We start from the raw sequence: 25,273 nt of genomic DNA, 5'->3' as shown, positions 1-25,273 counted from the left end.
ATCCATCTGGGATGTGATCATTGTTCTTAAAGCGCTGCGAGACCTCCTGTGTATTGAGGTCTAATTTAAGAAGGCGAAAACTCGTCATGTGTATAATAGACACCTGTCTACAGAATCTGTCTTCCATTCAAACCTCACCATCATGGGCAAGACCAAAGAGCTGTCAAAGGACATCAGGGACAAGATTGTAGACCTGCACAAGGCTGGAATTGCCTACAAGACCATCAGCAAGAAGCTTAGTGAGAAGGAGACAACTATTGGAGCGATTATTCTCAAATGGAAGAAATACAAAATAACCATCAATCACCCTCGGTCTGGAGCTCAATGAAAGATTTCACCTCATGGGGTGAGGATGATAATGAGAAAAGTGAGAGATCAGCCTAGAACTACATGGGAGGAGCTTGTAAATGATCTCAAGGCAGTTGGACCACAGTCACCAAACAAACCATTGGTAACACAATACACCACCATGGATTGAAATTCTGCAGTGCCTGCAAGGTCCCCTCCTCAAGAAGGCCCATGTACAGGCCTGTCTGAAGTTTGCCAATGAACATCTAAATGATTCAGAGAAGGATTGGGAGAAAGTGCTGTGGTCATATGAGACCAGAATTGAAATCATGGGGTATGACTTGTCATGCGACTTTGCAGTCTCAAGTCAGGGGACAAGTCGCACAAGTGTGAAAGGGGAACATTGGCGTAAAATAAAGGATGGATGGCCGCACTCCAAACCAAACAGGTTGTCTTTATTTAAACGAACAGCAAAAACATACCAGTTCACAGCAACAGAAACAGGAGGATAACCGACGTTTCGCACTGACTTAGTGCTTATTCATGGCCATGAATAAGCCATGAATAAGCACTAAGTCAGTGCGAAACGTCGGTTATCCTCCTGTTTCTGTTGCTGTGATCTGGTATGTTTTTGCTGTTCGTTTAAATAAAGACAACCTGTTTGGTTTGGAGTGCGGCCATCCATCCTTCATTTTACGCCAATGTTTGCCTAGTGCACTGCCAGCACCCTTGGAATCCTACACCTGTGTATGACCCTATAGCAGACCCACCTTGAGCGGTGATTTTCCTTCTTCAAGTGTGAAAGGGGCCTTAAGGCTTCAACACCATAGGATAACCTGTAGATAAGGCCATGACAATGGCCCAGATTCAAGAAGCTATTGCGCCCGCGCAACCATAGGTTGCGCGGCGCAATAGCTGTTTTGCTCCCGCGTAGCGAATGCCCCTGATTCAGGAACATCGCTACGCGGACTGCAGCCTAGGATATGACAGGCATAAGCCTCCTTATGCCTTCATATCTCAGGCTGCATTCTTGCGTTGTCCGCTAGGGGGCGCGGCCATTGTGATCGGCGTATAGTATGCAAATTGCATACTACCACCGATTCACAAAAGTTGCGCGGGCCCTGCGCACGCAAGGTACGGAGTTTCCGTACGGCGACTTTAGCTCAAGGTTGCTCCTGCTATAGCAGGGGCAGCCAATGCTAAAGTATAGCCGCCCTTCCCGCTCGTGAAATTTAAATTTCACGTCGTTTACGTAAGTGAATGGCGCTGGACGCCATTCACGTTCACTTATAAGCAAATGACGTCCTTGCGACGTCATTTGCCGCAATGCACGTCGGGAAAGTTTCCCGACGGAGCATGCGCTGTTCGCTCGGCGCGGGAGCGCGCCTAATTTAAATGATTCCCGCCCCCGGCGGGATCATTTACATTAGGCGCCCTTACGCAGGGCTAATTAGCATAGCGCCCGCGCAATTTACGGAGCTACTGCTCCGTGAATCTCGGGCAAATCGAAATATTTGCGTGGGCGCAGAGAAAAATCTTTGCTCTTTGCCCACGCAAATATTGCGCGGATCTACCTGAATCTGGGCCAATGTGTTAATTGCCTTGTGTATATTTTGGTAAATGGCAGCGGCCTGGATTCACAAAGCACTTACGCCGACGTAACCTGAGCCAAAAAAAAAAATAGGCACTCATTTGCCCTGTCGTGGGCTACGCCTGGTGCCACGGCTCCTGCTCCTCAGTTGCCAGGGGGGAGCCTCGGGTGGGAGGGGGGGTGGGGCATCTGGAGGAGGATCATCCCCTGGTCTCTCCCTGGCTGGCTGCCTGCTCTCCAATGCCAGGGCAATGCGAGTGAGGACCGCATTAGTTTGCGCCTGCATCCGCAGCTGGCGGGTGGTGGTGTGCCGCTGGTGGCGCCTCGTCTGCCTCCCCTCCGCCTCGATGGCAGCTGTATTAGCCTGTACAGCCACTGCCAGGCTTCTCCCCTCCACCTCAATGGCAGCAGTGTTGGCCCGTACAGCCACTGCAAGGCTCCTGACCTCTGCCACAAGGCCTGATGTTGTGGCCTGCAGCTCCCCAAGGCAGGTTACTATAGCAGTGCAGTTCGCACTCACATCCTGCAGGCTGTCAGAGACGGAGGTACTCTGATCAGTCTGCTGTGTGAGGGCCTGCTGGACAGCCAATGTGCAGGCAGCCTGGGTCTGGGCCGGGGAGGCCAGGCTCTCTGCCACACGGCGCAGGTCACCCGCTATAGTACCCATATGGCGGGTCTGCCGGGCCTGGTCCCTCGCAAGATTTTCCTCGAAGGCATCAGGAACACCCCTGGTCTTGCACGTAGCCTTCCTGGGGGCAGGAGAGGCTTGGGGCCGTCTGTACGGGGAGGCCCTTGAGGAGCTTGCCCTGATGGGGGTGGACCCTGAGGAGCTTGCCCTGATGGGGGAGGCCCTTGAGGGGCTTTCCCTGATGTGGGAGGCCCTTGAGGGGCTTCCCCTGATAGGGGAGGAGGATGAGGGGCTTCCCCTGATGGGAGAGGAGGTTTGGGAGTGTCCAAGGATGATGTTCTCCTCCACCAGGTATACACCTTCCTCAAGAGCATCGTGCTCCTCCTCAACTTCCTCTAGTGGAGAGGTGTGGGCACACTCCTCCTGGGATGGCGTGGGTCGCCTAGCAGCCGACGACGGCCCAGCTCCCTCCAGCACATGACACAAAGCATTCACATGTTGGTGGACCCACACACTTGTCACATATTACCTTCCACCCCCTCACATGTTACACACCGGATAGGAGAAAAAACACACTTACCTGTCCTCAAGGCCTGATCAATGAGTCGTAGCCTCTGCAGACACCGGGCAATCACTTCCTCATCAGGAGTGAGCCTGATCTTACTGGTTGGTCCACCTCCTGTGCCCCTGGCGTGCCTCCTCATCGTGGCCAGCTTGTCTCGGACCAGACGACGCAGGTCGTTGATCTTTTTGCCAATGTCCCTTGAGGTCCTCCGCTCATGTCCAAGGGCATTGACCTGCATGGTGATCTCCTGGAGGATCTCCTCCTTCTTGACCTTGGTGGTCGTGCCACTCTGTGCCCCATGGAGGTAAACGTCATACCTGGAGATGGCATTGATCACGATTGCCTTCTCCTCCGGTGTAAAATAATTTTTCCTCCTCTCCTTCCCAGTCACTGGAGCAGACATGGCTCAGAAAACAAAAGTACCTACACCAAAAGCTGCTGGTGTACTTTTGTGCTCGACGGGCGCATGTCTGGGCGCATTTATGCACTGGGCGTAGGCAGTGGGCCAGCGTATCTTAGGGGTTACGGCGGGCGTAGTTGTGAGCATGCGCAGAGGGCTGCGGGCCATACGTCCACGTCAAGATGCATGCGCCATTTAAGATATGCCTGACGTAAACCACTGCGACCATCATTTGCATGGGGTCACGCCCACTTACACTTGCAATTACCTGGCCTAAGCCTTCGAAAATACGTTACGCTGGCGCATCTTGGTGAGTAATGGCTTTCTGAATACAGTGCATGCCTCTCCGCGCTGCGCCGGCGTACTGTAAAAAAGATACGCTACGGCGGCATAAATATGTGCCAGTGTCTGTGAATCCCGGCCAGCATCTTTTTTTTTTTTACGGAGAACCGGCCAGCATCTTTTGGTATTGTTCTCGAACTTGAAGATTTAAAAGAATAGTACATCATACAGCATCTGTAACTTCCCTGCTTGGGATCGAATCCCACTTGACCTAGGAGGTTATTCAAATCCATTTAAGAGAGATTTGAGGTGGACATTTTTCTCTTTTCATCTATGGACGGACACAGCTCCTTAAATCTTAACAAGTGGGTTATGTTCCATCTATTAGGAGAGGACTAGGCAGACATGTTAATTATCTTAAAACATGTAACTTTAACAACTTGAACAGCCCCGCCCAGGGGGCGGTCCCTCCGGTCATATCCCCTCACCCTGCAGCATGCAGCTCAGTTTTTTTCTACCTAGCAGAGGAGGTGGACCTGGCTCCCTTTGGGCCCAGAGTCCTAAATACATTTTTATTTTTTATTTACTTTATTTTTGTGATTCTTCTATCAACTGCCAACTCGGGGGGATGGAACAGCTGGGCATTTCCAGGGTTAAAAGGGGTTCTCCTGACCTCCCTTTCTCTGCTCTCTGTCATCCTTTTCCCTCCTGCCCTAAGGGCCACTGTGACCGGGGTGGTCTGTCTCCTGTGAAAGTCCCCGCACGGCCTTCTCGTCCACATCGCGAGTGCTCAGGTGCCATTTTTACAGCACTGACGCCATTTTTTAGTGTGCCTGCTTTCTCTATGGAAATTTCCATTGGCGGCCATTTTGCTGTGGCCGCGCTGTGACGCAGGTCGGCATTATGGGTGGCCATTTTCTTGTGGTCCGCGCCCTTTTTTCTTTGGCGTCTGGCGGCCATTTTGGAGTGGGTTTTGGCCTCTAGCATTAACTTTCTGAATGGTGCGCAGTACAAGGAATGGGAACGGCCGCAGAAGTCCTTTGTGGTCCCTCAGCGTTTGGCAGTCCGAAAAAGTGGACCTCTCCTCCGGTCGCGGAACCCCCGGTCTCTCGGCTGAATAAAGTTACCACTCTCCCGGTAGAGGGGACCCCTGACTTTAAGGACCCTACTGATAGGAGATCCGAAGCGGTAAGCGATTCCATGTTCACCATGCTGGGATCTGCGTTGTGGCCTAACCTGGCTGCAACTTTGGTGTCTCAGACGCTTACTGAATGGGCAAAGATTTTGCGCCAGACAGTGGAGGAGCATCAGCTCCCTCCTGAGTGTGTGAGGCTGGCCGACCAGTTGGTATAGGGCCTTGTGTATGCCTGTGCCACTCTGGATGCAGCCCCCTAGAATTCCATAGCCTCTGTATCTGGTATTACGCTGCCTGATTTGGCTGAAATGCTGGTCCGCTGACCAAGCATCCAAAAAAGCTCTGGCAGATTTGCCCTTCAAGGGTGGGAGGATTTTTTGGTACCTCGCTGGACGACATTATTAAGAATGTCATGGGAGGTAAGAGCACACTTCTCCCTCAGTCCTCTAAGCCCAGGTTCACACAACGATTTGAGATGCGATTTCACATGTCAAATCGCATCTAAAGTCGGCGGCAATTGTCGGCAATGGCACCGTCCTAATTGGTGCGACACCGCATCTGCGGCGCTGCACCGAATTTAAAAAGTAGTTCCTGTACTACTTTTTGCGATTTCAGGCCGCGATTTACATTGACATCTGCACAGATGTCTCTTAAACCTTGGCCAAAATCGCGGCATCTCGGGATTTCCCTGCGATTTTGAATTCGCAGCAGTGTAAACCTAGCCTCTAGGAAAGAAACCGCGCCCTCCTATTCTGCGCAGAAGGGGTATTTTCACTCATTTAATTTCGAAAATTTCGAAATTAAATGATATTTTCTACTTTTTGTTATAAGAAAAATTGAATAAACTAAATTTCAGTCATACATTTAGGCCAAAATGTATTCAGCCACATGTCTTTAGTAAAAAAAATCGCAATGAGCGTATGTTTATTGGTTTTCGCAAAAGTTATAGCGTCTACAAACTAGGGTACATTTTCTGGAATTTACACAGCTTTTAATTTATGACTGCCTATCTCATTTCTTGAGGTGCTAAAATTGCAGGGCAGTACAAAACCTCCCCAAATGACCCCATTTTGGAAAGTAGACACCCCAATGAAATTGCTGAGAGGCATGTAGAGTCTATTGAATATTTTTTTTTTTGTCCCAAGTGATTGAATAAAAAAATAAAAACATTTTTACAAAAAGTTGTCACTAAATTATATATTGCTCACACATGCCATGGTTATATGTGGAATTGCACCCCAAAATACATTCTGCCACTTCTCCTGAGCACAGGGATACCACATGTTTGGGACTTTTTGGGAGCCTAGTCACGTATGGGGCCCCAAAAACCAAGCACTGCCTTCAGCATTTCTAAGGGCGCAAATTTTTGATTTCACTCCTCACTACCTATCACAGTTTTGAAGGCCATAAAATGACAAAATAGTACACAACCCCCCCAAATGACCCCATTTTGGAAAGTAGACACCCCAAGCTATTTGCTGAGAGGCATGTTGAGTCCATGAAATATTTTATATTTTGCCACAAGTTGCGGGAAAATGACAAAAAAAAATTATTTTGCACAGAGTTGTCACTAAATTATATATTGCTCACACATGCCATGGGCATATGTGGAATTACACCCCAAAATACATTCTGCTGCTTCTCCTGAGTACGGGGATACCACATGTGTGGGACTTTTTGTGAGCCTAGCCGCATATGGGACCCTGAAAACCAAGCACCGCCTTCAAGATTTCTACGGGCATACATTTTTGATTTCACTCCTCACTACTTATCATAGTTTTGAAGGCCATAAAATGCCAAGATGGCACACAACCCCCCCAAATGACCCAATTTTGGAAAGAAGACACCCCAAGCTATTTGCTGAGAGGCATGTTGAGCCCATTGAATATTTAATTTTTTTTGCCCCAAGTGATTGAATAATGACCAAAAATAAAATAAAAATACAAAAAGTTGTCACTAAATGATATATTGCTCACACATGCCATGGGCATATGTGGAATGACACCCCAAAATACATTCTGCTGCTTCTCCTGAGTACGGGGATACCACATGTGTGGGACTTTTTGTGAGCCTAGCCGCATACGGGACCCTGAAAACCAAGCACCGCCTTCAAGATTTCTACAGGCATACATTTTTGATTTCACTCCTCACTACTTATCATAGTTTCGAAGGCCATAAAATGGCAAAATAGCACAACCCCCCCCCCCCCCCAAATGGCCCCATTTTGGAAAGTTGACACCCCAAGCTATAAGCTGAGAGGCATGGTGAGTATTTTACAGCTCTCATTCGTTTTTGAAAATGAAGAAAGAAAAAAAAAAAGGATTTTTATTTTCTTTTTAACATTTTCAAAACTTTGTGACAGAAAGCGAGATCTGCAAAATACTCACCATACCTCTCAGCAAATAGCTTGGTGTGTCTACTTTCCAAAATGGGGTCATTTGGGGGGGGGTTTGTAACATTTGGGCATTCCATGGCCTCCGAAACTGTGATAGGTAGTGAGGAGTACAAAAAAAGAAGAAAAGAAAAAAAGATAAAATAGTGATGCGCTGAAATCAACTTTTGCTGATAATGTGTACAATATGTGCAGAATTGATACCAAACATATACACTCAGGAGGGTATCAATAAGAAACCACAATAAAAAACAAATACATTGTGAGAAGTGCAAAAAACAACCTCAAGTGTAGCAAATGTCCAGTTCTGAGTAGTAGTACTTATAATACAAAAGGGTTCCACACCCACTTGCTATCACAGGCTGACGTGTTGTTGAGCTTTCAAACAAAACACAGGCAGACACCTTGAAACTTCAGATTAATAAGTGTGGACTGGTGCTTAATTGCTTCCAAATGGCACAGCATATGAGGACGCCTTTCTGCTTCAGGGTGATATAAGAATTCCCTCTTCAGATACAGCCTTTGAACATAGCCTTACAAGCAGCTCAGTATAGCGATCTCCTCACACTGATAAACGTCCGTTGATCGCGTCACTAGGCTCTTTCCCCACGCGTTACATCACTCGGCACGTGACTTAATCATAGGTGTGAGGAGATCGCTATACTGAGCGGCTTGTGCAACTTTGCGCAAAAAATAAATAAAAAATTCCCGCAACTTGTGTCAAAATATAAAATATTCCATGGACTCAACATGCCTCTCAGCAAATAGCTTGGGGTGTCTACTTTCCAAAATGGGGTCATTTATGGGGGTTTTGAACTGTCCTGGCATTTTATGCACAACATTTAGAAGCTTACGTCACACATCACCCACTCTTCTAACCACTTGAAGACAAAGTCCTTTCTGACACTTTTTGTTTACATGAAAACATTATATATATTTTTTAAAGCAAAGGCTCTACAGATTAAAATGGTGGGTGTTGCATTTTTTTTTTCCACACAGTATTTGCGTAGCGATTTTTCAAACGCATTTTTTCGGGAAAAAATACATTTTTTTATTTTAAAGCACTTAAACACACTATATTGCCCAAATTATTGATGATCTTAGGCCGAGTACATGGATACCAAACACGACATACTTTAAAATTGCGCACAAATGCGCAGTGGCGACAAACTACATACATTTTTAACCACTTCAGCCCTGGACCATATTGCTGGTCAATGACCGGGCCACTTTTTGCGATTCAGCACTGCATCGCTTTAACTGACAATTGCGCGGTCGTGCGACGTGGCTCTGAAACAAAATTTGCATCCTTTTTTCCCCACAAATAGAGCTTTCTTTTGATGGTATTTGATCACCTTCGCGTTTTTTAGTTTTTGCGCTATAAACAAAAATAGAGCGACAATTTTGAAAAAAAATTATATTTTTTACTTTTTGCGATAAAAAATATATAAAAATATATCAGTTTAAGCCGATACGTATTCTTCTACATATCGCTCTAAAAAAAAAAATCGCAATAAGCGTTTATTGATTGGTTTGCGCAAAAGTTATAGCGTTTACAAAATAGGGGATAGTTTTTTGTCATTTTTATTAATATTTTTTTTTTACTAGTAATGGGACAGTTAGTAGTCTGAAATGAAGCAATTCAAGTCAAAATCGATGTTAAGGCCATTAGGCACCAATGACCTCATCTCATGTATCCATCTTGATTCTGACTTACTTAGTTCTCTAAAGTGGTTTCCAATCTCTGGCTAGGAGGGACTGGGGATTAGCCGCGATGTAAGTACCAGCATATAAATTACTCTGGTCCACAATAGATCTATAGAGATCTTCCGTGAAAAACAGCGAATAAAAATCAAGTGACGTAAAATCAGCTGGTTCCACCTGAATACCGAGTTAGCCAGTGAATGGGTGAAGTACGGGTTCTGCAGAAGTGGTGGGGACCCAATCAGGATAGGCAAATTCTGCAGGAAGGGCACAACGGGCCTGTCTTTGTCTTCTTCTTCTTCTTGGTGGCAGCGGGACACTACTTGTGCTTGCCACCTCGCCAGCTTGAACTGCACTTATGGGACTCGCCACGTCACCACGTGATACTGCAGTGCTGGATGAACAACCAGGGTGTACTAGGCCGCTGGTGCTTGCCAGTTCACCAGAAGGAATAGCGGCACTAGTACTGGCTCTCTGCTCCATACAAGGGTCCTGCAGTTCTTGCTACTCAACAACATCAGAATGGGGTCGGGTACGCCTGGCCTTAGCAGGGATTACAACTTTGTCGACAGAGCTATCTGACATGGAGCCGCTGTCTACTAGGGGGTTGTATTCTGAGCCAGAATCTGACAGATGCGTGACCTCCTCTTCACTATCTGTCATGCTCAAAAACTCGTAGGCCTCTTTACTAGTGTACATTCGCTTTGCCATTTTGGGCTCTAAATTTAGTGGTACATTAATAAGTAAGCTGGGGGGGGGGGGAGATTGCTGCCGAAAACATTACATAATTTGTTAGGATATCATTAAGTTAAGGCCTGGGGGGGGGATTGCTGCCGAAAACATTACATAATTTGTTAGGATATCTTACAATCTTCTCTAGCCTGCATACACGTGTATGGGCAGCACTCCTCTCCCCACCATCCAGGATACCGCTATACCCCCGCTCAAGACAGTCTAGCTTTATCCTCCGCAGAGCCTAACAAGACGCCAGCCATTGCCGCACCGCTGCTTCCTCCTGCAGTCCGGTCGGCCGCGCGGAACAGGAGATTCAGTTTGCTGTTCCCGGGCCGGACTGAAAGGAAGTAAACACTCAGGGTGTACACTTCCTGTCAGTCCGGCCGGGAACAGGAAACTAAATCTCCTGTTCTGCGCGGCCAACCGGACTGCAGGAGGAAGCAGCGGTGCGGCAAGGGCCAGCACTGCTGGGGCCCCTGGCCAGCTTGGGGCCCCTGGCCGGCTCGGGTCCCCAAGCAGTTGTTTGGTTTGCCTGTCGGGTTCCGACGGGCCTGGTCCTACCACACTCAAAAGGGACAGTCACTTATACAGAAAGGACAGTTTGGGTAATTGTTATTTAAATGGCAGTATGTTTTATGGTTATTGTAGTAAATCAGTTAACCTATCTAAACACGGGGCACATACACATGGGGGGAGGATGCATTGAAATGTGATGGATCCTAACAACTGATGAGAACTTGTAGCAATGAGGAAAGAGGCAAAGGAAAACTGGGTAAACGATGGAATTAGCTAGAGGATGACATCCATCAGCTTGATGTGATTTAACTCAGCAGTGGGTGGGATCATGTATTCCACATTGCCATTTCAAATTTAGACGGGCATGATACTTCCCAATCACCAGATTAGTAACAGCAAGCCATTTTTAAGAAGGTTGCCAACAACAACACGAAACAGAGTTTAGCCTTGGAAAAGTCTAGTGCATATATTCCTTGGGCTGATTTTTATTTTTGATTGAAATGTACACATAAGAAAAAGTACTTTGTACTTTACACATCTAATCAAATTGTTTTTTATGTCTGTTCTTTAAAAATCTACATGTGTTGTTTTTTTCCTGTTCTACTGTTCTATAATAGCATACCCTTTTCTTTTTCTGCAGAAGAAAATACCTCCGAAGAGGAAACTGACAGTTTTGCATTACCAGAACCATTTGAAGAGAAAACTGGTATATTACATACCCATTTTCAACTTTCTTCATTAACCACCTCAGCCCCGGAAGATTTTATCCCCTTCCTGACCAGAGCATTTTATACAATTCGGCACTGCGTCGTTTTAACTGACAATTGTGTGGTCATGCAATGATGTACCCAAACAAAATTTTAATCCTTTTTTTCCCACAAATAGAGCTATCTTTTGGTGCTATTTGTTCACCTCTGTGATTTTAATTTGTTTGCGCTATAAACAAAAAGAGTGCCAATTTTGAAAAAAAAATAATGTTTTATTTTTTTTACTTTTTGCTATAATAAATATCCACAAAATGTTTTTAAAAAACAAATTTCTTCATCAGCTTTCCATTGTGTGGCAATAAGCATATATTGATTGGTTTGCGCAAAAGTTATAGCGTCTACAAACTATGGGAAAGATTTATGGCATTTTTATGGTGTTTTTATTTGTTATTTTTTTTACTAGTAATGGCGATGATCTGCGATTTTTTGCGGTAATGCGATGGACAGATCAGAGACTTTTGACACATTTTTGGGACCATTGACATTTATAGAGCGATCAGTGCTATAAATATGCACTGTTTACTGTATAAATGTCACTGGCCGGGAAGGGGTTAACACTAGGGGGCGATCAAGGTGTTAAGTGTGTGTTCCCTCACTGTGTTCTATCTGTGTGTGGAGAGGAGTGACTCGGAGAGACGACAGATCGCTGTTTCTACTGTGTAGAAACACACGATCTGTCTTCTCTCCTTTAAGAGCACAGGGATTTGTGTCTTTACACAGACAAATTCCTGTGCTGGCGCTCGTGCACGTGATCGCATCCACTGGCCAGGCGCATCGGGTTCCTTGCTGCTCGAGCGCCCTCTGGTGGCACTCCATTCTGCCGCAGTATATCTGCGTGAGCCGGTCAGGAACCGGTTAACAGACCACATGTGTTTATAGAACACATTTTACTTAACACCACATACAGTATGTTAAATAGAATGTGCAGTCTCCTTGTTCCCAATAGAAAATAATAGTTACAGTGCATCCGGAAAGTATTCACAGCACTTCACTTTTTCCACATTTCGTTAAGTTACAGTCTTATTTCAAAATGGATTAAATTCATTATTTTCCTTTAAAATTCTACAAACAATACGCCACAATGACAACGTGAAAGAAGTTTGTTTGAAATCTTTGCAAATTTATTAAAAATCACATGTACATAAGTATTTACAGCCTTTGCCATGACACTCAAAATTGAGCTCAGGTGCATCCTGTTTCCATTGATCTTACTTGAGATGTTTCAACAACTTGATTGGAGTCCAGTCCACCTGTGGTAAATTCAATTGATTGGACATGATTTGGAAAGGCACACACCTGACTATATAAGGTCCTACAGTTACCAGTGCATGTCAGAGCACAAACCAAGCCATGAAGTCCAAGGAATTGTTTATAGACCTCCGAGACAGGATTTTATTGAGGCACAGATCTCAGAGTCTGCAGCTATGAAGGTCTAAATGAGCACAGTAGCCTCCATCATCCAAAAATAGAATATGTTTGGAACCACCAGGACTCTTCCTAAAGCTGGCCGCCCAGCCAAACTGAGTGATCGGGGGAGAAGGGCCTTAGTCAGGAAGGTGGCAAAGAACCAGATGGTTACTCTGACAGAGCTCCACGTTTCTCTGTGGAGAGAGGAGAACCTTCCAGAAGAACAACCATCTCTGCAGCACTCCACCATTTAGGCCTGTATGATAGAGTGGCCAGTAAAAGGCACATGAACATGACCGCTCGTCTGGAGTTTGCCAAAAGGCACCTGAAGGACTCTCAGACCATGGGAAACAAAATTCTCTGATTAAACAAAGCTTGAACTCTTGGCCTGAATGGCCTGAATACCATCCCTACAGTGAAGCATGGTGGTGGCAGCATCATGCTATGGGGATGTTTTTCAGCGGCAGGAACTGGGAGACTAGTCAGGATCGGCAGAAAGATGAATGCAGCAATGTACAGCGACATCCTTGATAAAAACCTGGTCTAGAGTGCTCTGGACCTCAGACTGGGGCGAAGGTTCATCGTCCAACAGGACAATGACCCTAAACACACAGCCAAGATAACAAAGGAGTGGCTATGGGGGAACTCTGTGAATGTCCTTGAGTGGCCCAGCCAGAGCCCAAGCTTGAACCTGATTGAACATCTCTTAGGAGAGATCTGAAAATGGCTGTGCATCAACGCTCCCCATCCAAACTTATAGACTTAAGAGGCTTTGCAAAGAAGAATGTAAGAAACTGCCTAAAAATAGGTGTGTTAAGCTTGTAGCATCATACTCAAAAAGACCTGAGGCTGTAATTGGTGTCAAAGGTGCTTCACCAAAGTATTGAGCAAAGGCTGCGAACAGGGGCGGACTGAGGGCCCCATGCCACTAGGGGGCCCCATCAGGGTTGCCAGGCTCATTAAAACCAGGGACAGTATGTAAAAATCTGTGTTTTTTTTACATCTGTCCCTGATATGTCCAAAACCGACATGCTTTTGATGTGAAAATCCTGAGATTTTAGCTTCCCCGCCTCTGTAATGCCTCCGGGCTTCGTGGCCATCTGTAAGCCCGGGGGGCCCCATAATCTTCTATTGCCCGGGGGCCCCATGAGTTGTCAGTCCGCCCCTGGCTGCGAATACCGTATTTATCGGCGTATACCACACACTTTTTTGCCCTTAAAATCAGGGCAAAATCGTGGGTGCGCGATATACGCCACTACCCGCTTCCCACTCTGTGTTTGAACCACTCCGCCGACATATACCGAGCGCAGTACACTCAAGTATAGTCGGGCAGGTCCGGCTCCGCTCACGGTCACGTCCTATGCGTCCTTTACGCGAGAGGAGCCGAGCCTGCCCGAGTATACCCGAGTGTACTGCGCTCTGTATATTTTGGCAAAGTGGTTCAAACACAGCGTGGGACGCGGGGATCGGCTAAAAAACACAGCGGGGAGGACACCAGACCGGACAAGGCCACCGATGGACGCCGGGCAAGACACCGACGAGGGGCATCCAAACTGTAAGTATTTCTTTTTTTTCCAGGAATTTTCCTTCTAGGTTGGGGGTGCACGCTATACGCCGGGGCGCGTTATAGGAAGATAAATACGGTACTTATGTACATGTTTTTTTTTATTTTGTTTTTTAATAAATTTGCAAAGATTTCAAACAAACTTCTTTCATGTTGTCATTATGGGGTATTGTTTTTAGAATTTTGAGGAAAATAATTAATTAAATCCATTTTGAAAAAAGGCTTACATAACAAAATGTGGAAAAAGTGAAGCGATATGAATACTTTTCGGATGCACTGTATACTGGCACAATCCTTTCTTTTCATAGTTAAATGGCTATATGACCAGCAGTCCTCTGGGTTAACAGAAGTTGGTGACACCTAGAAGGATTGCAAGATGTAGCTGTAGCACGTAAGGATAGAAAAGTACCGGTATAACTAGCAGAAACTAAAGCTGAGGCCATGATTAATACTAAAAAGTAACTCTGAGACAGGGACAGTGAAAGGCTATCACTGAGATGAAAGATCTGGGAGTGTCTGGTGTTCTCCAGAGCCTCAACTGGTAAGGATGGACTTGAGGGCACTACTAGTATGGAGCCTTCTAGATTGCCTTGCTGACAATAGAACTAGAAACTGGAGCTAACATAAGGGGGACACAGGGAGTAACATTAAGATACAAAACTAAAACGGAAGAGAAAAAAACAAGAATTCAATAAGCAGAAAAAGTAGATGAAATCCATCAACAGTTTCACACAGGAAAGCAGCTAGAGAAGAGAGATGGATCAGTAGGTTGCTGGGAACAAAGTCACAGATGGAAGGCTTAAGTGTGTCTAAGGGCCGGTTCACACTGCTGCGATGTGGGAACCCTGCGAATCCACTGCGGGTTCCCACATCGCATGTCTCCCAGCGGCAGTTCACACTGCCATATGCAAACTGCTGGAGAGTGTCAATACATTGTTAATGACACCCCCATTTCAGCTTGCATATCGCACTGCGAACTGTTCGGATCATGAATCAGATTGCATAGGTGTGAGCACCCATGCAATCCGATTCTGCTGCGGACCCAAAAAAGGGTCCTGTGCGAGTTTAGTCTAAATGTGATGCGATTTCAGCCATACTATCTGTATGGCTGAAATCACATTGCACAGACATCACATGTGATTTGCACTGCAGTGCTGTGCGAATCAAATTCAATTTTGAACCATGCAGCAGTTTGAACCAGCCCTTAACCACTTCCAGACCTGCGCACGACGATGTACGTCCTATTTTTAAAGACGGATATCTCGGTAACGGCAGCAGCTGCTGTCACAACCGAGGTATCCATCTTTAGGGTGCGCGGTCTGGAATCCGATAATGGCGGTCTCCGCGGCGGATTCACCGCGAGATCGCCGTTATCGGTGGCGGGAGAGGGGCCCCCCCCCCTCCCGCCGCTCTCCCGTGCCCTCCGCCGCTTACCGGAGCCGTCGGTAGCGGCGGAGGCGATCGGATGCTGTCGGCTGGTGAGCGGGGACGGGACTGAAGGAAAAATCTCCTTCGCCCGTCCCCATAGCTCGGCTGGGCGGAAGTGACGTCAAAACGTCAGTCCCGCCCAGCCTCTTAAAGAGACAAATTTTTTTTTTGGTCATTTGAAAAAATGACATTTTTTATTTTTTTTCTATTTTTTGCATTTAAGCCCAAATATGAGATCTGAGGTCTTTTTGACCCCAGATCTCATATTTAAGAGGACCTGTCATGCTTTTTTCTATTACAAGGGATGTTTACATTCCTTGTAATAGGAATAAAAGTGATAATTTTTTTTTTTTTTTTTTTTTCAGTGTTAAAAATTCTAAAATAAATAAAAATAAATGCGAAAAGCAAAAAAAAATTTTTTTAAAGCGCCCCGTCCCGACGAGCTCGCGCGTAGAAGCGAACGCATACGCGAGTAGCGCCGACATATGAAAACGGTATTCAAACCACACAAGTGAGGTATCGCCGCGATCGTTAGAGCGAGAGCAATAATTTTAGCCTTAGGCCTACTCTGTAACTCAAAAAATGCAACCTGTAGAATTTTTTAAACGTCGCCTATCAAGATTTTTAAGGGTAAAAGTTTGACGCCATGCCACGAGCGGGCGCAATTTTTAAGCGTGACATGTTGGGCATCATTTTACTCGGCGTAACATTATCTTTCAAAATATATAAAACAATTGGGCCAAATTTATTGTTGTCTTATTTTTTAATTCAAAAAAGTGAATTTTTTCCAAAAAAAGTGCGCTTGTAAGACCGCTGCGCAAATACGGTGTGACAAAAAGTATTGGAATGACCACTATTTTATTCTCTAGGGTGTTAGAAAAAAAAAATATATAATGTTTGGGGGTTTTAAGTAATTTTCTAGCAGAAAAAAATGTTTTAGTCTTGCAAACACCGAATCTGAAAAACACCTAAGGTCTGGAAGTGGTTAAGCCAAATCTTTTGTTTTACATTTTGGATAGAGTTAGGTAAGGGTTAGCACCTCTTATCAGGTTTTTGTTTCCTAAATCATAGAAATGCAAAAAGCCAGACCAAAACCGAATTAAAGAGTCCAAGATCATTTTCGTTGTTGGTAAATACAGTTGTGCTCATTAGTTTACATACCCTGGCAGAATTCTTGATTTCTTGGGCATTTTTCAGAGAATATGAATGATAACACAAAAACATTTCTTTCACTCATGGTTAGTGTTTGGCTGAAGCCATTTATTATCAATCAACTGTGATCAATCAAAATGACCGTGATCAAAACTTTACATACCCTGGTGACTTGCATCTTTCATCCAGTGCCGCACTGACGTTTCTGGATTCTGAGTCATGGGGAAAGCAAAAGAATTGTCAAAGGATCTGGGGAAAATAGTAGTTGAACTGTATAAAACAGGAAAGGGATATAAAAAGATATCCAATGAATTGAGTATGCCAATCAGCAGTGTTCAAACTCTAATCAAGAAGTGGAAAATGAACGGTTCTGTTGAAATCAAACCACGGTCAGGTAGACCAACTAAAATTTCAGCCACAACTTCCAGGAAAATTGTTTGGGATGCAAAGAAAAACCCACAAATAAAGATGAAATACAGGACTCTCTGAAAACATGTGGTTTCAAGATACACAATAAGGAGGCACTTGAAGAAAGATGGGCTGCATGGTCGAGTCGCCAAAAGAATGCGATTATTACACAAATGCCACAAAGTATCCCGCTTACAGTATGCCAAACAGCACAGAGACAAGCCTCCAACCTTCTGGCACAAAGTCATTTTCAGTGATGAGGCCAAAATGTAGCTTTTTGGCCACAACCATAAACGCTACATTTAGAGAGGAGTCAACAAGGCCTATAATGAAATGTACGGAGGTGGATCGCTGATGTTTTGGGGATGTGTGCGCTACAAAGGCACAGGAAATGTGGTCAAAATTGTTGGCAAGATGAATGCAGTATGTTATCAAAAAATACTGGAGGACATTTGCATTCATCAGACAGCAAGCTGCGCATGGCATGTACTTGCATTCCAACATGACAATGATCCAAAATACAAGGTCAAGTTGACCTGTAATTGGTTACAGCTGAATAAAGTGAAGGTTCTGGAGTGGCCATCTCAGTCTCCTGACCTCAATATTGAGCTACTCTGGGAAGATCTGAAACATGCAGTTCATGCAAGACAGCCAAAGAATTTACCAGAACTGGAGGCTTTTTGCCAAGAGGAATGGGCAGCTTTGCTACCTGAGAAGATAAAGAGCCCCATCCATAAATACCACAAAAGACTTCAAGCTGTCATTGTACGATGTTAAAGGGGGCAATACACAGTATTAACTGGAGTATGTAAACTTTTGATCAGGGTCATTTGGGTAGTTTCTGTTGCCACTATGATTTAAAAATAGTAAACACAGTTGATTGATAATAAATGGCTTTAGCCAAACACTAACCATGAGTGAAAGAAAAGCTTTTGTGTTATCATTCATATTCTCTGAAAAATGGCCAACAAATCATAAATTATGTAAACTTATGAGCGCAACTGTAAATCATAAAAGCAGCCAAGCATTTCGGATAAACACCACTTCCCCTTCATCAGGACTCAACACAGGATAAAGCTTGGATGGACCCAGAGACAACAGTGACTTGCCAGATCTATATTAACACCAGTATTAAAGTCTCACCATGGAGCAACAACTGGACAACAGTTGCTGAGCATCAATCCCTCATTTCTGAGTTGAGCCCTGATCAAGGGAGAGTTGTGTTGCTCCCAAAACTCATTGGCTGTTTTTATATTAATTATTGGCCAACAAATACAATTATCTTAGACTCTTTCATTGTAGTTTGAGATAGTTTGAGCACCTCTTTGAGTATGTTCTTCTTGAGGTTAGTATTTCTGTTTGTGTCCCCACTGTGGAGATTCACCACCTCTCTTAGCGACCATTGTCACTAGGACTGAAAGTGAGGTAAAATCCATACTTTTGAGTTGTCACTGTTATAGGAATAAAGGGGAAATCTTCCAATGAGGACGCTTGTTGAAGTGACAACTGTCTCAGAGAGAATTTTCCTAAAGTTGGAGAAACTTTCTCCCACTTTCGGTTGTGTCTGTAAAACAGGATATGAAGGAATATTCCGCAATGTGAAACATCTAGCAAAAAATTTGATGAGTTTTTCACCCTTACCTACTCTATCCATAACTGAAAAAAGTTAGGCTTAAGATACTTTAAAGATGAACAGTAGCCATCTAGAAATTTCCACAAGACCACCTCTACCAGTGTTTTTTTCTGAAAATGGGCAATTGAAGTATCCAAGACCTATAAGACACCAAGTGCTGATTCAGCCCACATAATATACTACCTGGACTTGTCTTTTGGGGGAAACAGATTAGTTTCACTTTGTAACATTTGTTAAAGGTTTAAATGCAACCATATGCAATAATACCAATTTCTCCTAATATTTTTTTCCAGCAGAAGAAGAGATACCTGTCCACCAATCAGAGGATTCCTATTACTCTTATGAGTATGAGACAGATCCTTATGGCTCTGAGAATGAAGATGGTCTTGAAATTGCAGTGCATCTCACAACAGTGGCAAATATAGCCGAGGACACAGCAGATACATTCTCAGATACATTCTCAACCACCACAGAATGGTAATTTTTAGGACTGCTTTTTGCTTTAACTGCATTGACTTGGTGCAGTCGCTTTGATTAAATGAACCTCTCTTTCTATATTGATCATTAAGGGAACACAAAAAACTATAGGATTATACTGCCACCTAAAGGAGTTTTGGACATTGGCAAACAGACTGTAAGCCAGCCCCCATATAACTCCTCTACCCAGTCAGAATACACTGATCAGCAGTTGCAGCCACTGATCACAAATATTTTTACAGTATAATTGTTTTTCCATTTTGCATTCTCAATCATAGCAACTCTACTGCTTGGCCCCTACTAAGAGTTTTGAGGAAAATTTGTAAACCTGTGCTCTTTTCCCCTTGGGAAAAACCAATGATCCGCCTTAACAGGAATACCACTAAATCGGTTAAAAATTTGCTCACTTTTTTGTGAAATCACAGACAGTTAAAGTCCCTCCTTAAATCCCAGTTTAAATTAATTGGTGTGGCCCTCCATCCTATGTTGGCAGTAACTTTGATCTATCAAATCATGTCAGAATGAATAGATGGGATGTCATCTCTTCATTCCTGCTCTTGACACTGTTACAAACTATGCCACAGTTGGTCAGAGGAGGGCCAGAGGAATTCCACCCTTCTCCTTTTATCTAGTTTGGCAGCAGTTACCCATAAGTCCTCAAAGCCCAACTCCCACTCAGCCCATAGGGCTCAAAGCCAGAGGTATACTAACCTCTTATAAGCCTTCTGAATGAAGGGGTGCCCCTTGTTCTACAAGTGGGGAAGCTGTTTCTACATCAGACAGGTTCATGAGTAGTTGTCATTTGGTTGCTCAGGTCACCCCTTTTAGCCCACAAGCTAACCCCTTGTTTCTGGCATCTCTTTCAGCTGTCTCTCACCATTTTTCTTGTGATACCACAGACAGCAGTATGTCTTCATGGGTTCCCCACACCTCAGGACCCTTTGTTCTTGTTCTAGTGGTAACTTGACTTTCAGGAGTTGTACCCCACACTGAATTCCACTCCCATCTTTAATATCTCAAATTATTTTATGGCAGATACTGTTGCATCCCTCATTTCCCCTTCTCCAGAGGTACCCCCTGCCCTACAAGATCGACTGGGACCAGTTCTTGCTGCTACCTTCCTTAGCAAGGGCCCAACCCATCAGTGTCCTTCAGCTCAAACCCCTCCATAAAGAAATGTACACCCTTTGGGTGATTTGACCCTGCATTTACGGTCAGGAAAATTCCTCCTTATTCCCCTTTAGGGCTTTGTAGGGTGTTGAGGGAATAACCTCCTAACCTATTCTTCTCTCTTTGATACTCTCTTTGATTCTTTTCAGCCTCCCCCTCTATTCCCGGGCACCTGTTCTTAGGCAATACATCCAGATGGTGTCTATAGACCAAGGGGTCTCTGGTCTGAACTATTGGTCTTCTAGGTTGTAGCTAGTTTCCCCAGACCCAATCGTGGATGGAATGCCACTTTCCAGCATGTTCCGGGAAGTTTCTCAGAACAGATGGTCTCTTCTTCATCGGGGGGTTCCCACTGTGAGTCTTATTGCGGGCCTGGCCTTTGTTGGTCATCACTTAAGTGCAGAAGCTCCATCTTTGGAAAGGTTTGGGAGTTCTCCCTGAAACAGGACAAGTTGCCTGGTACCTACACTGCATATTGCTGGTAGTGTTACCCTCTGTCTTTCTTAGAGACAATGCATTGCCCTCTGGCCCTTTTTATCTCGTGCTCTCCACACCAAAGGGACAGGTTTGTACACATGGGTGCTTTTCATCGCTTGCATGGCAAAATAAATCCATCACTAGAGGGCTTTGTACTCCCCTAGATTTTCAGCCAGCAGAACATGCTGGGAACCAGCTACAGATACCCCCTGTTGGGGATAGAGTATTTCTGGAGACCTTCAGTGGACCTGATCACCTGGAAATAGGTCTTCTTTCTGTGGCTGATCCACATCCTCTTCAGGAAGTTCTTCCAGATCCTTTCCTCGGTTCTTGCTAAGGTTCTTGCCCCTTGTTTCATAACTGTAAATGCTTCAGTGGTCCCGGAGGGTCAGATAATTCTTAGATTCATGTCCTAGATCTAGGTTAAGCAAGTCCTGCAGAATTCCTCAGTCAGGTCCCAGAGATACCTCTGGTTGTTAAAGTGGATGGGCCTTGCTCGTCATCTTGTTTTCCAAGTGTTCACAGGTACCAGGATAGGGTTGCAGTATGACTTCATCCCTGCCTACCCTTTAGGGGTACCTCTTGTACATCCTACCCCCCTTACTTTAGTCCGGCTGACTTCATAGTTTGTACCCTTTCAATATCTACTAATTATACATGGAAATCTTTCTTTGCCTGGTGAGAACACAGGCACTTCATTCCCAGAGATTACTCTGTGACTCACTTTCTGGCCTTCCTACAATCACGTTTTCACCAGGGCTAGGCATTCTAAAGGAACAGATCTCGGCCTTGTTCATTCTCCTTTAAAGACCTCTGGCTTCAATTTCCCTTGGAAACACTTCTGATCAAGGTGTATCTTGCATTAAGCTCTCTTCCATGGGATTCCAACTTGATTCTCCCTGCTCTACAGAATCCATACTTTAAACCCATCAGGGATATTACTTTAGACCTCCCCTGCAAAGTAGCTTTTTTGTTTGCTGTCAGATGTGTGTCTGAGTTGGCGACTCTCTCCTGTAATGAGCTGTTCATACTTCACAAATACAAGGTTGTCTTACACCCAAGATCATCCTTTCTTACCATCCTTATCTGTCTTTCTCCTCAATGAGAACATAGTCCTACCATCCTTATACCCTGCTCCAAAGAATCCAAAGGAAATCTCTAATTATTGCCTGGACTTAGTCAAAGTTATTATAGTCTGTCTCAAAATTACAGCTTTAATCAGAGAAATGGATTTCCTCTTTGTCCTGTCCTCAGGATCTTGCAAGGGACACCCTGCATCCAACATCGTGGGCTGGATAAGAAATTCAGAGCTTACACTGTCAATGACAAATCTACTCCTGGGCTTTTATGTGCCCATTCCACCAGATCGTAGAAGTTTCCTTGGCAAATCGGCATTAGGCCTCTGTTGCCCAGCTCTGTAAAGCCACCATCTGGTGATATGTTCATACTTATTCAAAGTTCTACCAAGTGGATGTCCAATCTTTCAACCCCAAGGTTCTTGCAGTGGCACTCTGAAATTGAATCTGTTGACCCTTGTTGGCACAGTTCTGTTTGCCTAGTTGTTTCCCACCTTCTCGTTAATTGCTTGGAGATGTCCCTTGATCTATAAATATTTTGCCTGTGTTCTGTACTGTACAATTAAGCTAAGGGGAGTTTTTACTTATCTGTAAATTTCATATCTTGGAGTATAGTATAGGACACAGGCCACCCCTTCCTTTCCTTCTTTCCTCTAAATTTCTTGCTACAAAAGTGATGATTTACTGGGTGGGGTAAGGTCATAGGGAAAGCACCCAGTCAGTGTGTCCTCAAAAGCTTGCCAGTGTCCATTCACCTGAAGGTGCAAGCCTAAAACCCAGGGTCTATGATTACTTTTTCTGTCCCCTGTGCTGTACTCCAAGACATGGAATTTACAGGTAAAGTAAAAATTCCTCTTTTTTGCACTTACCGCTAAATCTTTTTCTTGAAGTCGATTGAGTCCATGGAGTCCACCCCAAAGTATTTTTTGCTTGCCCTGTGCATTGCTTTCCCAAAAAACTGAGGCTTGCTGGGTAGAGGAGACGTTTTCTACACTGTCCCTACCTTTTGTAGGTGGCAGTATAACCTGACTGTTCTGAACTCTTGTGTCCCTCAATGGATTCCAAGAAAAATGTTTTATGCTAAATATATTTTTCAGCCATTGTAATGGACTGAGGGAGGTTGTGTTAGGGCACAGTCTAATTCAAAGCTTTGTGGGTTTTAAGCACTCTGCATAGAACTGTGCAGACAATATTGCATACCGTATATAAGCACATCACCATTCATAATTTGACAGATTTTTTTCCTCTTTTTAAACAGAAAATGAAATTTATGAAAATACAGACTACAGAACAAGATGAACTTGGACAGATTGCATTCTACTGGATACTACAGAAAATGAACCTAGCTGGTTATAGACACTTACCTAACCTAATCTATCTTTTATATTATTTTACTTCCACTTAACCAGCCTGGTTTTTCTTTTTGTGTTTTCAATGTGGAATTTTCATAGACGATACAGATGTATCAGATGTAGAAAATCTTTTTTTTTTCTGAACAAATAATTTCTAAGCTTCTCCTAAAATTCAACAACAAGAAACCTCCTTTTATTTGCTGGGCTAAAGTCAGATTTCTCCTTTAAACCCATCAACATGTTCCCTTATCAGACTTTACAAGCAGCTTTGTAGCTTGCTGTTTAAGGTTTCTAGTGTTCCAGCTGAACTAATAGAATTTCCTTGCCAGGACAACAACTTAATTTGAAGCGTTACAGGCAAAAAAAAAAGCCACATCCTGTCCTTTGATCCAGTTTTACCTGACGCAGTTCCTTTTTATCAAAGGTTTCATTCGATTTTAACATTATTTAACTTTTCCATTTTGGACACATTTTTCCATAGAATGTTCATTTTATTTTATTAAAGTCAACCTGCAAGTTGTATGTGCCAGAATTGAAGTAAAAGCCATCACTTGCTAACAACTTGCTGCAAGTTAAAATTTGTGTACATAGCCAAATGTCGCCAAACCCAACAAAGTAGCAATAGTTATTATTAATCCTGCAGCCAAGTTAGTACCATTGCGGTAAAAGTATATTTATTTTCTGTAAGAAACTTTGGAACTTTTTTTTTTCTTTTGTAAATTCTTTATTTAACAGTTTTTCTAAAGGACGTGGAAGCAGTCACAAAAACTATAGTTACAGCACATACATGGGTGAAATAACCATGAGCCACTTTAAAGTACATATGGAATGTTCCATAAGAAATTTTGACAGAATCCATAGGTGGAACATTTCTCCTTTGTTTAAGCTAATTGATTTAGGATGAGCAGCTAACAACTGCTCACAAATACTTTCGAATACACTAGCCCTTCTGCCAAATGTTAGAATTTCTAGTCCTTTCTTGTATAGAAGGTCAGATTGTGATTCATTAAAATACAAAACTTCCTATATCAATTTAGAGCTTATGCCCTGGGCACTATGCAGGCTTTGGGATCGCAATGTGTAAGCTAATTGTATATGGTCACCAGTTAAAACTAAAATTGTATGTATTCCAATGCTAATGAAAGATTACCAAGTTATACGATACATTACTTTCCATTTTAAAACTACTGATTTTGAATGGCAAAGGTTTGAATCGCCAAAAGCTACAGGCTTCAGTCTACAAACCTTATTGTACCTATTGTAATCCATCGCTGATTGTGATCAAAGCTCTCCAACCTTTGTCAGTTCTCAAACAACTTTCAAATACAATAATTACAGTACACAGCACCAGGTATTAAAAATAGGTCTAAAATGCTTTGTTTATTATGAATTATCAAAACATTTATTTAAACTATATACATTATGAACTATTCACATCTTGAAGTATGGGAAATGTATACAGGTGTTTGACAGACTTACTGAACACCTTACTGGAGTGTCAAAAGTACTGGATGTTTGTGGTTGAACAGTTTGTTGGGATATAAATTCCTTGATGTAAATTATAAAGTTGACATCCGAGAGGATATTTATAATCTTTTCTCCAGTTTTGTGTGTAATTTGTATGAACAGTTACTGTTTTGGTTTATTTGCACTGGCAAATACAAGCAAAGCAAGACACATTTGTGTTATTGATACATCTACTTTCAGGTTAATTTAAATCTGAAATATGTGTATAAGACAGCATAGGAAAAGGGTAAAAAAAAAAAAAAAAATCTTTGAATCCAGATCATTACTACGGTATGACCAGTGTATAACATTATGCAGTTAAACCACCCTTTTTTATACAGCTTAGCTGATCTGTCTAAATTGCAAATTTTGACAATGTAGATCACGACCCTGAATGACAGGGACCATGCTATTTCCTTGTTAACACACATTTCCTGGCAGAGATCTTCCCTTCTTTGGAGCCAGTAGGATGCATGCAATTGTCACTTATTTGATAACGCAACCCACTCAATAAAGGATATATTTATTCAAGGTGAACTACATTAAGTACCTGCATATTAACCACTACCCGACGGCCGTACGACTTTATACGGCCGCGGGGTGGTTCTGAATCTCTAACA

General features: G+C 43.7%; 1 protein-coding gene across 2 annotated transcripts in view; it reads left to right on the top strand.

Annotated features, from left to right (window-relative positions):
* Window positions 1-24,929, top strand: part of CPAMD8 (C3 and PZP like alpha-2-macroglobulin domain containing 8) — a 307,162-nt gene extending 282,233 nt beyond the window's left edge. The window contains exons 41-43 of one of the 2 annotated variants that reach the window (XM_040321178.1): window positions 10,877-10,942; window positions 18,892-19,072; window positions 23,054-24,929. In XM_040321178.1, the coding sequence (XP_040177112.1) occupies window positions 10,877-10,942; window positions 18,892-19,072; window position 23,054 (248 nt within the window). In that variant the 3' untranslated portion in view covers window positions 23,055-24,929. Of the gene's footprint in view, window positions 1-10,876; window positions 10,943-18,888; window positions 19,073-23,053 lie in introns of both variants that reach the window. The other variant, XM_040321172.1, reaches the window with a different exon arrangement.
* Window positions 24,930-25,273: the final 344 nt, after the last annotated feature.

The sequence above is a fragment of the Rana temporaria genome, chromosome 1 (genome assembly GCF_905171775.1).
Source record: "Rana temporaria chromosome 1, aRanTem1.1, whole genome shotgun sequence".
Classification (NCBI taxonomy): Eukaryota; Metazoa; Chordata; class Amphibia; order Anura; family Ranidae; genus Rana; species Rana temporaria.
Note: the sequence above shows the minus strand (reverse complement) of the source record. Positions and strands in the feature narration are given on the sequence as shown.